Genomic DNA, 13,993 nt, shown 5'->3' on the forward strand with positions numbered 1-13,993 from the left:
TTGAGGTTTTGTCATCAACCCATTTTTTTTTAAGATTTTTTTTTCACACACCATACATTCCATCCTAAGTAAACAATCAATGGTTCTCTGTATGGTCACAAATTTATGTGTTCACAACCGTCACCACTATCTATATAAGGGCATTTACATTTCTTCCACAAGACAGAAGGGATAGTCATAGAAGGTGGAAAGGCAAAAGAAAGAGGAAAAAAATGACAGCTATGAAGCAGAAAAAGGAAAAATAACCTTAAATCAAAGTAGAATAGTCAGACAACACCACCAACGAAAAGTGTCTAACATGCTTCCCCTATCCCCCCTCTTATCTGCATTCACCTTGGTATATCACCTTTGTTACATTAAAGGAAGCATAACACAATGATTCCGTTAGTTACAGTCTCTAGGTTATGCTGATTGCATCCCTCCCCCAATGCCTCCCCATTTTTAACACCTTGCAAGGTTGACATTTGCTTGTTCTTCCTCGTAAAAGAACATATTTGTACATTTTATCGAAATTGTTGAACATGCTAGATTTCACCAAGTTACACTGTCCCAGTCTTTATCTTTTCTCCTTTCTTCTGGTGTCTCACATGTTCCTAACCTTCCTCTCTCAACCATATTCAGTTATCTTTGTTCAGTGTACTTACATTGCTCTGCTACCATCTCCCAAAATTGTGTTCCAAACGACACACTCCTGTCTTCTCCTATCACTCTATAGTGCTCCCTTTAGCATTTCCTGTGGGGTGAGTGTCTTGTTCACATAGTCTCTCATTGTCTGTTTGTTGGAAAATATTTCTCCCTCATATTTGAAGAACAGCTTTGCTGGATATAGGATTCTTTGTTGGTTGTTTTTCAGTATCTTATAGATATCACACCACTTCCTTCTTGCCTCCATGTTTTCTGCTGTGAGAGCCACACATAGTCTTATTAAGCTTCCTTTGTAAGTGATGGATTGCTTTTCTCTTGCTGCTTTCAGGATTCTCTCTTTGTCTTTGACATTTGATAATCTGATTATTAAGTGTCTTGTCAGGCCTATTCAGATCTATTCTGTTTGGATTATGCTCTGCTTCTTGGATCTGTAATTTTATCCTTTCATAAGATGTGGGAAATTTTCATTATTTCCCCTATTATTGCTTCTGCCCCTTTTCCCTTCTCTTCTCCTTCTGGGATACCAATGATACATATGTTCTTGTACTTTGTTTCATCCTTAAGTTCCCAGAGATATTGCTCATATTTTTTCATTCTTTTCTCCATCTGCTCCTTTGCATGTAGGGTTTCAGGTGTTTTGTTCTCCAGTTCCTGAGTGTTTTCTTCTGCCTCTTGAGTTCTGCTCTTGTATGTTTCCATTGTGTCTTTCATCTCATGTGTTGTGCCTTTCATTTCCATAGATTCTACTAGTTTTTTTTGAACTTTTGATTTCTGCCTTATGTATGCCCAGTGTTTTCTTTACAGCCTCTATCTCTTTTGCAAAATCTTCTCTAAACTTTTTGAATTGATTTAGCATTAGTTGTTTAAATTCCTATATCTCAGTTGAAGTGTACATTTGTTCCTTTAACAGGGCCATAACTTTGTTTCTCTTAGTGTAGGTTGTAGTTTTCTGTTGTCTAGGTATCTGACCTCCTAGGCCACCCCAATTAGGTTTTCCCAGACAAGAACAGGCTCAGGTCACAGAAGGAGGAAATATTCAGTATCCAGTTTCCCCGATGGTTTTTCTTAGAGGATTGAGACACCTGTGCTTCTCTGCCCAGCAGGTGCACCTGTCAGCCTGTCACTGGCTGGTGTCAGAGGGTGTGGTCTGTGGCTCTCCTCCCCCTGGCTTTGGGGTCTGGTTCTGGTAAGGCAGGCAGTAGAGCTGGGCCCCTCCCTTTCCTCTTGGGAAGCTATGCCCCCTCCAGAGAGGTCATCTGAATATCAATAAGTTCTTTTCTTCTCTGACTCTGCTGATCAAAGTGTTTTGATTTTAAAATGGCTGAGACTTTCTTTACTGCAAAGCACTGCAGGCTGAAAATGACTGAGGTTTTCTCCACAGAGAAACGGTCAGAAATCTCCCAGATTCACCTGTCAGCCAGAGATAGCACCCAATCCTCTGTGCTCCCCATCCTGAGACAGATATGTCCCCTGACTCTCCCAAGGTCAGTTGTCACCAAAAGCCTCTGTCAGCTTGTTGGGGATTTGCTGTCTGTATTGAGCAGTTAATATTAAAACCCCAGTTGGATATCTCCACTCACTTGTTTGGAGAGTGCTGCTCTCTAGCACCACAAGGCTTCTGTGAGGAAGGGGCTCTTGGCTCTCAGCATGGGTCTGCAGTTTTTACTTACAGGTTTTATGCTGCAATCTTGGGCATTCCTCCCAATTCAGGTTGGTGGATGAGGAGTGGACAGTCACGTTTGTCTCCCTGCAGTTATTCTAGGTTATTTACTAGCTTTTTGGTCATGTAGGTATTGTTCCAGGGGGGACTAACAGTCTTCCACTCCTCTCTATGCTGCCATCTTAGTTCCTCCATGCCACTGTCTTTGATGATATCTTGTCGGAGCAGATTAATTATTTTTCATTATGGTGTGAATTTTTGGATGTTTCCATGGAGATATGACCCACCAAACTTTGGGTGATGACTGATTGGATAATTTCCATGCAGATTTTACTCCACCCATTCAGGGTGGTTCTGAATTAAATCACTGGAGCCATATAAATGAACTGGCAAACAGAAGGAACTCAGCACAGCTCTGAAAGATATTTTGGAAAGCAAGTGAGAGTGACATTTTGAAGAGCAGCTGCAGCTAAGAGGACAAAATGCTCCAAGAGCAACACTTTGGAGAATGCCATTTTGAAACACCACCTGGGAGAGAGGGGATGCCAGCCATGTGCTTTCTGAGCTAACAAGGGTTTTCCAATACCAATGGCCTTTCTCCATTGAAGGTACCCTATTGTTGATGAGCAATTTATGGCCTAAGACTGTAACTTTGTAACCAAGTAAACCCCCTCTATAAAAATCAATCCATTTCTGTTATTTTGCATAATGGCAACATTAGCAAACCAGAACAATGGTCTTCTTGATGTCCTTTGTATCCTGAGCCATGATATTGGTGTTCGTGATTACTTCTTTTGTTAATTGCTCCAAGTTCTCTGTCTTGTCTGGTTTCTTAGTTCAGGTTTTTGTGTTATTCTTACCTTCTGGTTTCTTCATAAGCTTTAAAATTTCCTGTTGCATTTGGCCTCTTTGCATTTACTTATCTTGGTAGGGTTCTTTTAGGATATGCAGGCTTATTTAAATAATTATCTATAATTTCATAGAGCTACAGCTTGGTGGAGTGCACTATCCACAACCTACCAGCAGGTAGTGATCCTGAGCCACCTCTTACCCTCAAGCCAATTCTCCCCAACTTCATTATGAAGTGAATGGCATTCAAAACTTGTGGAAGTCCAATTGTTACACTAATTTCCCATATGTACTGGGGACCACCAGCCCTATGGGTGAGGGGTTTGCCCTGTGCAGTTTGCCAGGGAACAGTTTGCCAGGGAAGATGGCTTTAAGACTCAATTCTCCCTCCATTCTTTGGGCTGGGCCTGGAATGCCCTGGGGCTGCAGTCCATGTCTAACCCTTCAGCTCAGATTCCATAGTCTCTCTCTGTTTTGGGCCCACATGTCCCTGTGATTGGTGTAGGGCTCCTGGCAATTCCATGTGGCACCACTGCCTCTAGACTGTGTACTCTGTGGGCTTGGGCAGAAGAGTGTGTGCTGTCACAGGCCAGCAAAATCCCTAAGAAATCTCTCAGCCATGGAACTGTGAAAGGGAGTCTCCACTGCAAAGATATCTGTACAGGGTGTGGAAATTACCAACTTCTGTGATTCTCTGCCTGCTGCACAGCTCTTCCCTAGCTTGAGTGTTCTTTCTTGTGGGTGTGCAATGGGCTATCACCCATGTCAGATACAAAGTAGGGGGCCCAGGGCAAGAAAGGAACTCTCCACCATGCTCATCTGTAGCTCTCACTGCCAGCTCCCCAGCTGCTTTCCAGGTTTTACACTAACCTGCCTCCAAACACTGTCTCTGTTTCTCCCCACCATGGCATGGCACTGGCTTCCACTTCACCAGGGACCTTAAACACTCACATGATTCCAAATGCAGTCTCCTGGTTTCTCCAAGACCACAGCCACTATGTATGTAGAAGTCTTTGCCAAGCAGGTGGAACCCTGGAACTGCTATTCTGGAGCACATTGTCATTTACTTAGTGTTTTCCACAGGGGATAATTTTGTTCCATCTCTCCTAATCTGCCATCTTTGATCCCCCAAACCCATTTCTAATGGGGGGAATGAGCCCAATGCCTGATCAAGATTGGGAGATTATCCATCCTCAGGCTACCCAATACTCCATGACAAAAAACCTTATTATACCTTTAAGAGTTCATTTTAATTTCATTTTAAGGTACAAGATGAATAGTGAAAGTGTAAAGGACGATGTCTGTACCACCAGAAATGAACCCCAAGTTATCTATTTATTTATATTCTGTTCATTATTGCTGTATTCATACCTGTTCAGATTATATAACATTTATGACACATAATCTTGATCTGTATAGTCTTCTGTTAACATTCAAAGTTCTCTGCTTTAACAGTCATATTTATGTTTAGATTTCTATGAAAAAATGGAAGCTGAACATTGTAGAATTTTCAGCTACAGCTTTTACTTCATAAGTATTTGCAAAACATTGAGAAAAAACATTGATTTCCTTGCCTACCACTCATTACAAAACACTGCATTCAGCACTCCCAGATCACTTCACAATTCTGTCTTAATTTGTTTCTCATTAATAGTTTACTAGGCAAAACTCTGAATGCATGATTGAATTGTGTTGTAAAGCATTCTTTTTTGATGTTTTCCCCAGTCTGATATTCCTGATGTGAACTCCAGCTGAACCCTTTATTTGATTTTAGTGTTGACATTTCCTCATAATGGGAAATCAAACTTTGAGGAATAAATTCAATGCCACCAAAGACTCTTCTTCATTCTATACATATACAGAAAATATTTTATAAAATCGGAAACTTCATATATATTTGACACATTGCTCTGTAAGAAAAAGATTTCACACATTTCTCCATTGAATTATTCCACCAATAATTATGTCCTTGAGTTCTCTAAGAGTTTCCTCCTACTGATAATGTCTTTCCTATCCAGTTTTCTGGTTTTGGAGTTATTCCAAGTCTGAGCTATGCTTGCATACACAAATGCTGGACTCAGCTGACATCTATTATAGGTAATTATATAGTGTTCCTCCCAGGCTAGTGCAATCATGTTATTTAAGGATACATTGCAAATAAAGGCTTTTAGACACTGATGACACTCCTGTGTGAGCTTTTACTTTTTGGAGTTGGTATGTGTGTCTGAAAACTTCCATATGCACAACATATTTATTGAGTTCCATGATGTTCCTACTGGCAGAATTATGTATAAATGTTTTCCCACAGAGATCACAGATGTGTTGTCTCCCCAGTGTCAATTATCTTATGTTGTCTGAGGATCACTCTTTCAGTGAAGTCTTTCCTGAAAGAAAGCTGATATATGGTTTCTTCCCAGTATGAGTTCTCCCAAGGTGACTAAGGTTACCAAAATGACTGAAGGATTTTCTCATAAATTACAGATATATGGTTTCTCCCCAGTATAAGTTCTCTCATGTTGCTTATAGATACGATATTTATTCAGGGATTTCACACATAGATGGCAGATGTATGGTTTCTACCCAGTGTGAGTTCTCATATGTTGTATGAAGTTAGAATTATTAGGGAAGTCTTTCCCACATAGATGGCATACATATTTTTTCTCTCCAGTGTGAGTTCTCTCATGTTGCCTAAGTTTACAACTTTGACGGAAGGATTTCCCACACAAATGGCAGACATATGGTTTCTCCCCAGTGTGAGTTCTCTCATGTCCCCTCAGGCTACTGGATTGACTGAAGGATTTCCCACATAGATGACAGACATATGGTTTCTCCCCAGTGTGAGTTCTCTCGTGTTGCCTAAGTTTAGAACTTACACAGAAGGCTTTCCCACACAAATGGCAGACATATGGTTTCTCCCCAGTGTGAGTTCTCTCATGTATCCTAAGGCTACCACACTGACTGAAGGATTTCCCACACAGATGGCAGACATAAGGTTTGTCCCCATTGTGAGTTCTCTCATGTTGCCTAAACTTTTCACTTAGACTGAAGGATTTTCCACATAGATGACAGATGTATGGTTTCTCCCCAGTGTGAGTTCTCTCATGTTGCCTAAGGTTACCACTTTGATTGAAGGATTTCCCACATAGATGGCAGATGTATGGTTTCTCCCCAGTGTGAGTTCTCCCATGTTGTCTAAGGTTACCACTTTGACTGAAAGATTTCCCACATAAATGGCAGACATACGGTTTCTCCCCAGTGTGAGTTCTCTTATGATGCCTAAGGTTACCACTTTGACTGAAAGATTTCCCACATAAATGGCATACATATGGTGTCTCTGCAGTGTGAGTTCTCACATGTACTCTGAGCTTTGAACTATAAGTGAAGATTTTCCCACATTGATGGCAGATATATGCTTTCTCCCTAGTGTGAGTTCTCTCGTGTTCCTTAAGGTTACAACATTGACTGAAGTATTTCCCACATAGATGGCAGACATATTTCTCTCCAGTGCAATTTCTCTCATTCTGTCTAAGGACAGAAATATTTCTCAAGGCTTTTACACACAGATGATAATCATATGAATTATGTCCAGACTTAATTTGCTTATGTCCAGGAAAGAATGACTGATAATTGATAGCTTTTTGAAAATGTTCATTTACATAGGGCTTTGTTTCCATGTCAGTCAATGTGGAGTGGATTATATCTTCTCCCACATGATTACTCTCAAAGGGATCCTCTCCAGTAGTAGAAATCTGCTGCTACAAATGAGAAGAAAAACTGTTAAAGGTATATCCATGTATACTCATCAATTCAATTCTCTTGTATAATTCAGTGAGGCTCCAGTTAAAATTCATATTATTGACATGCACATGGTATGCTACTTTCTTGTATGCAGAGATTTTCTCTTTTTAGCATCTCAACTGCACAGTTTTCTAACAAATTTTGAATACTTCAATAAGTTTCAAAGAATAGATATATAAACATGTTTATGCAATTGTACTTTTATAAGACTTCAGGTTAATGGTTTTCAACTTAGGTTAATTACTCCCTTAACTAAAATTATCCAAAACTTATTGATGGGATGTTTAATCTCATATTTAATTACATTCAGATGATTGTGATGAACTGCTAGACTATTCAATCCCAGGAATCTGTTTTGAAGCCCACTGCTCACACAGGATGCTTACCTTTGGCTGGATGGTACATTTCCCCTTATTGCAGATATGTAGCATGGTTATCATTTCTTCTTCTCTATCGTCTTTCTGTCTGCCTGAAATAACTTTGTAAACATTATAGAGTGTCATTAGCAGAATGAAATATTAAAAACTTCCAAGGTTCATGTGATTATGTTTTAAACATTGTCATTTCAATGGGAAAGAGTCTAAAATTAATGTGTACTCTAAAAAATAGCAAAATATTTCCTGGAAATTGAGAACTAAACTATTTTCAGTACTAAAGTTGTGGAAAATAATAAGATGGGAAGCTGGGTGGTAAAGAAGGGAAATTCGTCAAAGAGGAAGACAAGATAAAAGGCACACTGTGTAAGTTTGACTCCAATAATTATATAAATGTCTCAGCCTCTAAGCCAAAACAATCATAGATGGATTCTTAACTAGAGATTGAAACATGCATGGAATAATTGCACATATGTGGAGATTTCCCCCAAAGCCATAGCCTACATTTCAGGGAATATCACTCAATTAAGGAAAACTTCAGTTGATATTTCTAAAGACCTTCTCATTCATTGACCAGGCCCCTCATCATATTGAAGCACAGCATCCAGAAACTCACTTGTACTCTGTCCTTGGAGAAATCCTAATCCTTCTCTCCACAGTTCCTCTCCTTGTTCCAACTGGGAAACCACTTCTGATTTGCAGAGTTGATACCCTATTTTTGAGAAACAGAAGCATAGACTTTGAGTACCATGCTGATTCAAGTTCATGATCATCAAGTCTATGGCAGATGATTAGGAACAATAAGGTGAACTGTGAAGGGCAGAACATGGAAGTGTAATTTAAACACAGTGTGTTGATAATCCACTTCCAGCAAAGGATGACTCCTGACCTTCAGTCACAGTCATTAAATGTATGTTTATCCCCATGCCTAAATTCGTAGACAACAGTTGTCTAGATACTTGAAAGTATTGAGAGATTAGATGGATGGATGCATAGGTAGATGTATACATGACAGAGTAAATTTAAAGAAACTCACCCACTGACACCAGATGACTGATAATCTCTAGCATAACATGTCTGGACAGGTTTCTCTGGGTTTTATTCATCAAGGCCCACTCTTCTGCATCAAAGTCTATAGCTATATCATTGAAGGTCACTGATTCCTAAAACATTATAGGCAATTGAGATCAGATAAGACTATTCCTACCAATATCCACAGTAGAAATAATGGCACTGAGGAAGGGAAGGTGTTGTGTGTATAAAAAGACCAAAATGTGTTAGGAAATCCAGTAAGATCATTCTTGCTACTAACTTGACATCTATTTTTCAGATACACTCACAGAGACATACAAACTCAGCATACATAAAACTTCAACATAAGACAATACTGCATAATGTGGTGTGATGTATCCTGAAAGTTTGCCTACAAACTGGTAAGAATGACTTTCAGATGGTGGTCATCAAATTTGCTCATGAGAATCCATAACTATATCTCCAACAATTTGAAGTAAACACACAGTCTCATAATTACGGAAGCATTATTCATGATCTTCCACTTCTTAACAGAATGATTATTCAATTATTCCCATCCATCCTATAACAATATTTTTGTGCTCTGCCTCACCATCCATCTTTGACTAAGCCACTTGCCTCAACACTGACCTCTGGCCTAATTAACCATTGTCTATCCTTCCAGCCTAAACTCCTCAGAATTCAAACCTACATTTTTGGTCACCACTGACATCATTGACATGCCCCACCTAGAACCCTCAAGTGGTCCCAAATGCTATGGCAACCATCCCTACAACAATGGGACCCTGAGTGTCTCCCCTTTCACAGGTATTCGCTTTGAACTAACCATTCTCTGACTCCTGGGGAATATCTACAAACTTTCACCCCTATAGCACATTGAAAGCATAAACTCATTGATCCTTTTTGCTCTGCTTGTGAGCTACCCACACACAAACAGGTTTCTTCATACTCCTGACTGACTCAAAATGGCACCCTGACTTCCTAAGTTCTTGGAATAATAAACAACATTATTCATGTAATGTCTCATGACCCCATTTTGAGATACCAGACCTCCACTTGGAAATAAATTTCAAATTGAACTTAACCAATTTGAGGCACCTGCAATGATCTCAGTTTCCTTGTCTATGAAATGGTTTAACAAACTGTTACAAGTTTTGAAAAATCCAATGACTAATGATTCCTATCTAACCAACACTTGTTAAGGACAAGGGATAAATCTGATTATTCAATAAAATGGTGGATCAACTTGAAGCAATGTACATAATTCTGTAGAAGTCTCCATACTTTATACAGAACTTGGGGAGAGTATGTTCTTCCTCTTTCAACTCCACAAAACTCAGGTTTTATTATGATATGAGGGGTAGGATAAGCAGTAGAAAAAACCATGGCTCCCTTTGACTGCTATACTAAAGTACAGTCCTAGGCTGACTCTTTCTCTGGTAGGCCACCTATACTCAATATTCTCCTACACCTGCAAACAACAGTTTTCATTTGACTGCTATACTACAGTACAGTCCTAGGGTCTCTTCTGGTAGGAGGCCACCCATAGGTAATATTCTTTAAACCTACAAACAAGAGTTTTCATTATTGACTCTGTTCTAGGAAAATTAGACATTACATATTTTCTGCTCTCTCTTTCTCACTAAATCTTCAAGTATTTTAAGTGGTCCTAAAATTCTACTCTCCCTACAATGATCATCCTGTGTACACAGCTTAATATAAGGAAACAATATTCCTCATTCATTGCTTCAAATTATCAAAATTGTACAAATGTTAACATGCAAGAAAATGTTTAACTGGGGACAACATGGACTTGAGAATTTAAAAGATCTTTACAAAACATGAAAATATATTCTATCAAAACTGTAACAAGGTTACTATTGGATAGTATAAATACATTATTTTTCATTGCCTTTTCTGGTTTCTTTCTAATCCATTCCTGAACACAGCATTGCCCTGAACCTAGCATTTGTAACACTGGACTGATTGAACTCACATGAAGAACCATATAGGTCCCTATTGTAGTGTTAAGTTGTGCAGCTTCTCACATCTATCCCTTGTGTTCACCACAATCCTAAGCACATTACTACCACTAATAGTGAATGAGTGAATTACTTTCCCACTGAGGCCATAGGTTCCATGAGGCCCATAAATCCTCCCACATCTCTTCTGTGAATACACAGCCTAAATAGAAGCTGGAATAAATCAGTGTAAATGATAGATTTCTTACTCATTCTTGGACCACCATAATTATACCAGAGTCCTGGGTATACTTAAGTGGATATCATATATGTGAATATTTCATGAGTATACTTAGGAACTGCCAGGTCAGTAGGTGAAATAGGCATATTTATGAAAAGAATTTTATTTCAGTCGAAACTAATTCCCTTCTCACCAGTGTTTCCATTGTCAATAGTTCTGCCACCATCTTCCTCTGGTTTCCACTCTCAGACAGTCTGAGCAATAAACATTCAGTGCTGTGGATAGAGAAAGAAGACAAGAGACCCAAAATTTGTCCACATTTCCAGACTCACTTGTCACACACACACAAATCATCATCTGGAATTAACCACCCCTTAGTCCAACTGGCAGAAACCTGCAGTGTACTAAGAGAAACAGGGGAAGTTTCTCATCTCTGAAACTGAAATATAAGAAGGCTATGGCTCATGTTGCTAATAATGAAAATGTGAATACAGATACCTTATAGATAAGAACATGAAAATCATGTTTCATGTGTTATTTGTCCCATGGTTGTCAGTTTTTCAATCCCCTCCATGATTCAAGAATAGGTATCTCTTAGTCACAAGTCATGTAGATTTTGGTCTTCCCCTGCAGGTAAATATTGCAGAAATTCTCACAGTATTTTTTCTTTATGAAGCACAATTCCTTCTCCAACATCTACACCTGCCCTATGGACACTCACACCTCCCTCCTCTATCCTGCACCTGCCTTTCTGTATGCAGTTGCCCTAAACCATCTTGGTTCAACTCCTTTGGATTTCTGGAAAGATAACTCCTTCAAACCCATCAACACTGACTTTGAGAAATTTCCCTAGTGGATTTGGATATTTATCATGCAACTTCAAAATGATTCCATGATGGGGTTAATAAATTCAAAAACTATTTTCATTTGGAGGGATCAATGATGTCCATCCTCCAAATCAAGAACTCAAAATCCCCTGGATAAGAAAGTAACAGGAGTATATGTTCATAAGGTTTCTATTGTGTTCCACAATTCTCAGAAGGCACAGAGGGTCAAAAACTATAGACTGAAGGGGTTTGTGAGGCTATTTAGTTGTTTCATATGTAATTGAGTAAAGGGTTTGCTGTAGACTTGTCCCTTATGAATCATCTTTTGTAGGAATATGCATGCATTTATCTTTGTATATGTGCTGTGGGAATCAGTGTGTGTGTGTGTGTGTGTGTGTGCTGCAATCATGTGAAAGAATTAATCATCTATAACCAGTAAATTATCCCTAAAACACTGTTAATTATTAAATATTCTTCACAGATAATTGATAATTTGTCATAAGCAAAAGTAGGATTAACTTGCCAAGTTATATCTGAGGCCCAGAAATAAGAGAACATAAGGTGTATAATGTGTGACTCTGCTTGGTGATTCACTGAATTTGCTTATTTAATCCTCAGAATAATCCTGCTGCTTATGGGTATTTTTATAAAACAAGTTAACAAATGACAGTACCAGAATTCAGAAAATTTTAGTATTATGACAAAATTACGTGACCAGAAAATAACACAGCTAGATTTATAATTTTGCTGCACCTGCCTGCCAAGCTTAAATTCCTGGAATGTTACATATCACTGAGATTTTACCTGGAACATCCCTTTCATATCAAACATCAGAAGTCCCACCGTGTTCACAACCTTCTCTCTCATGCCCAAGTTCTCCTTCTCCGTGGGGACATACAATGTACTGACTTTGACAAACATCATCCCCTATCTCTCATTTTCACTCCCAGCTTTTTTCAGTTTATAATTTCAAAAGATATTTACCAAGACCAACATTATGTCCCTGTGATTATTTACCACACCCAGCAAACTAACCCTCAATACTCAGTGATTACAAATAACTGCAATTTTCCATGACTACATCTGGCATAGTACTTGGGTAAGATATTGATCCCTGGTATAAACACAGAGTCACAATTCCTAGAGGTTTTCAAATATACCTAGTAACTGTACTACATCTTGCTAATTAATTTGTTCCTGTGTACTACATGAATACTCCAAATGTTCTCAATACCTTTTTAAATTTAATTTTATTGACATTGTTCACATACCATACAAAGGTCCAAAGTGAACAATCAAATGCCCATGATCACCACAGAACTGTGCATCCATCACAAGTATTTTTTTCAATCTTTAGAACATTTTCATTAGTCCAGAAAAGACATAAACTAAGAAGAAGAAAGCTCAAATCCTCCCATAACCCTAAGCACCCCCTCCATTATTGACTCATAGTATTGGAATAGTACATTCATTGCTGTTGAGGAAAGAATGTTAACATACTACTAACTATAGTACATAGTTTGCAATAGGTATATGTTCTTTCTTATTTACCCCTCTATTATTAACTTCTGGTTATAATTTCATACATTTGTTCTATTTCATGAAAGAGATTTGTAATATATATACAGGTAATCACAGACATTGTCCAATACATATTCACTGTCTTATACATTCCCATTTTTTAACCTCCAACTTTAAACACTCCTCATTCTTTAGCATCATTCTATATACTGGTAGGTTATATTTCATGTCTATGAATTTAGATATTATAATTAGTCCATATCAGTGTGCCCATGGAATATTTTCCTTATGTGTCTGATTTATTTCACTCAATATAGTGACAAAATGTTTTTTCACCAACCTGTTTTTTTAAGATGGTTTTGTTCACTCACCACACATTCTGTCATAAGAAAACAATTGATGGTTCCCTGTATAGTCATGTATTTATGTATTCACCAAAATCACCACTATCTACATAAGGACTTCTCCATTTCTTCCACAAAGGACAAAGAGTCAAAGAAGGTATGGAGCAAAAAGAAAAAAGAAAAAGAAAGAAAAAAACATGACAGAGAAAAGTAAAAACAAGAAAGATAGCATAAGACTAAAGTAGCATAAAAGAGTGAGACAATCACCAATGTCAAGAATCCCATGCCCCTAGATTATGTACCCCTCTTATAGGCATTTAGATTTGGTATGTTGCCTTTGTTACATTAAAGAAAGCATAATACAATGTTCTGTTAACTATAGTCTCTAATTTGCATTGACTGTATTTTTCCCCAATATCACCCAATTTTTAACACCTTGTAAGGGTGACTTTCATTTGTTCTCCCTCATGTAAAAACACATTTCTACATTTTATCACAACTATAAGCAGTCTAGGTTTCAGTGAGTTACAGAGTCCCAGTCTTTATCTTTTTTCTTTCCTTCTGTTGTCCCACATACCCCTAACATTCTGCTTTCAACCATACTCACAGTCATCTTTTTTCAGTGTACCCACATTGCTGTGCTACCATCATGCAAAACTGTGTTCCAAACCTGTTCCAAGCACTGTATGGTCTCACTAAAATGAAATAAGAGTAATGAAAAATCTTTGAGAGTTAAAAGCT

The 13,993-nt window shown here is 38.3% G+C and overlaps 2 protein-coding genes across 4 annotated transcripts in view; one reads left to right on the top strand and one right to left on the bottom strand.

Moving 5' to 3' along the window:
- LOC119520540 (zinc finger protein 596-like) overlaps positions 1-13,993 on the top strand; it is a 344,477-nt gene that overhangs the window by 107,297 nt on the left and 223,187 nt on the right. The gene's annotated exons all lie outside the window — the stretch shown is intronic.
- Positions 4,429-13,993, bottom strand: part of LOC119520537 (zinc finger protein 596-like) — an 803,197-nt gene continuing 793,632 nt past the window's right edge. For 2 of the 3 annotated variants that reach the window (XM_037818462.1, XM_037818461.1), the window contains exons 5-10: positions 11,059-11,187; positions 10,754-10,835; positions 8,363-8,489; positions 7,943-8,038; positions 7,339-7,430; positions 4,429-6,909 (exon numbers count right to left, since the gene is read on the bottom strand). In XM_037818462.1, coding sequence (XP_037674390.1) covers positions 5,731-6,909; positions 7,339-7,430; positions 7,943-8,038; positions 8,363-8,489; positions 10,754-10,835; positions 11,059-11,084 — 1,602 coding nt within the window. In that variant the 5' untranslated portion in view covers positions 11,085-11,187 and the 3' untranslated portion in view covers positions 4,429-5,730. The remainder of the gene's footprint in view (positions 6,910-7,338; positions 7,431-7,942; positions 8,039-8,362; positions 8,490-10,753; positions 10,836-11,058; positions 11,188-13,993) is intronic. The other variant, XM_037818463.1, reaches the window with a different exon arrangement.

This window comes from Choloepus didactylus, chromosome 25 (genome assembly GCF_015220235.1).
Source record: "Choloepus didactylus isolate mChoDid1 chromosome 25, mChoDid1.pri, whole genome shotgun sequence".
In the NCBI taxonomy this organism is placed as follows: Eukaryota; Metazoa; Chordata; class Mammalia; order Pilosa; family Megalonychidae; genus Choloepus; species Choloepus didactylus.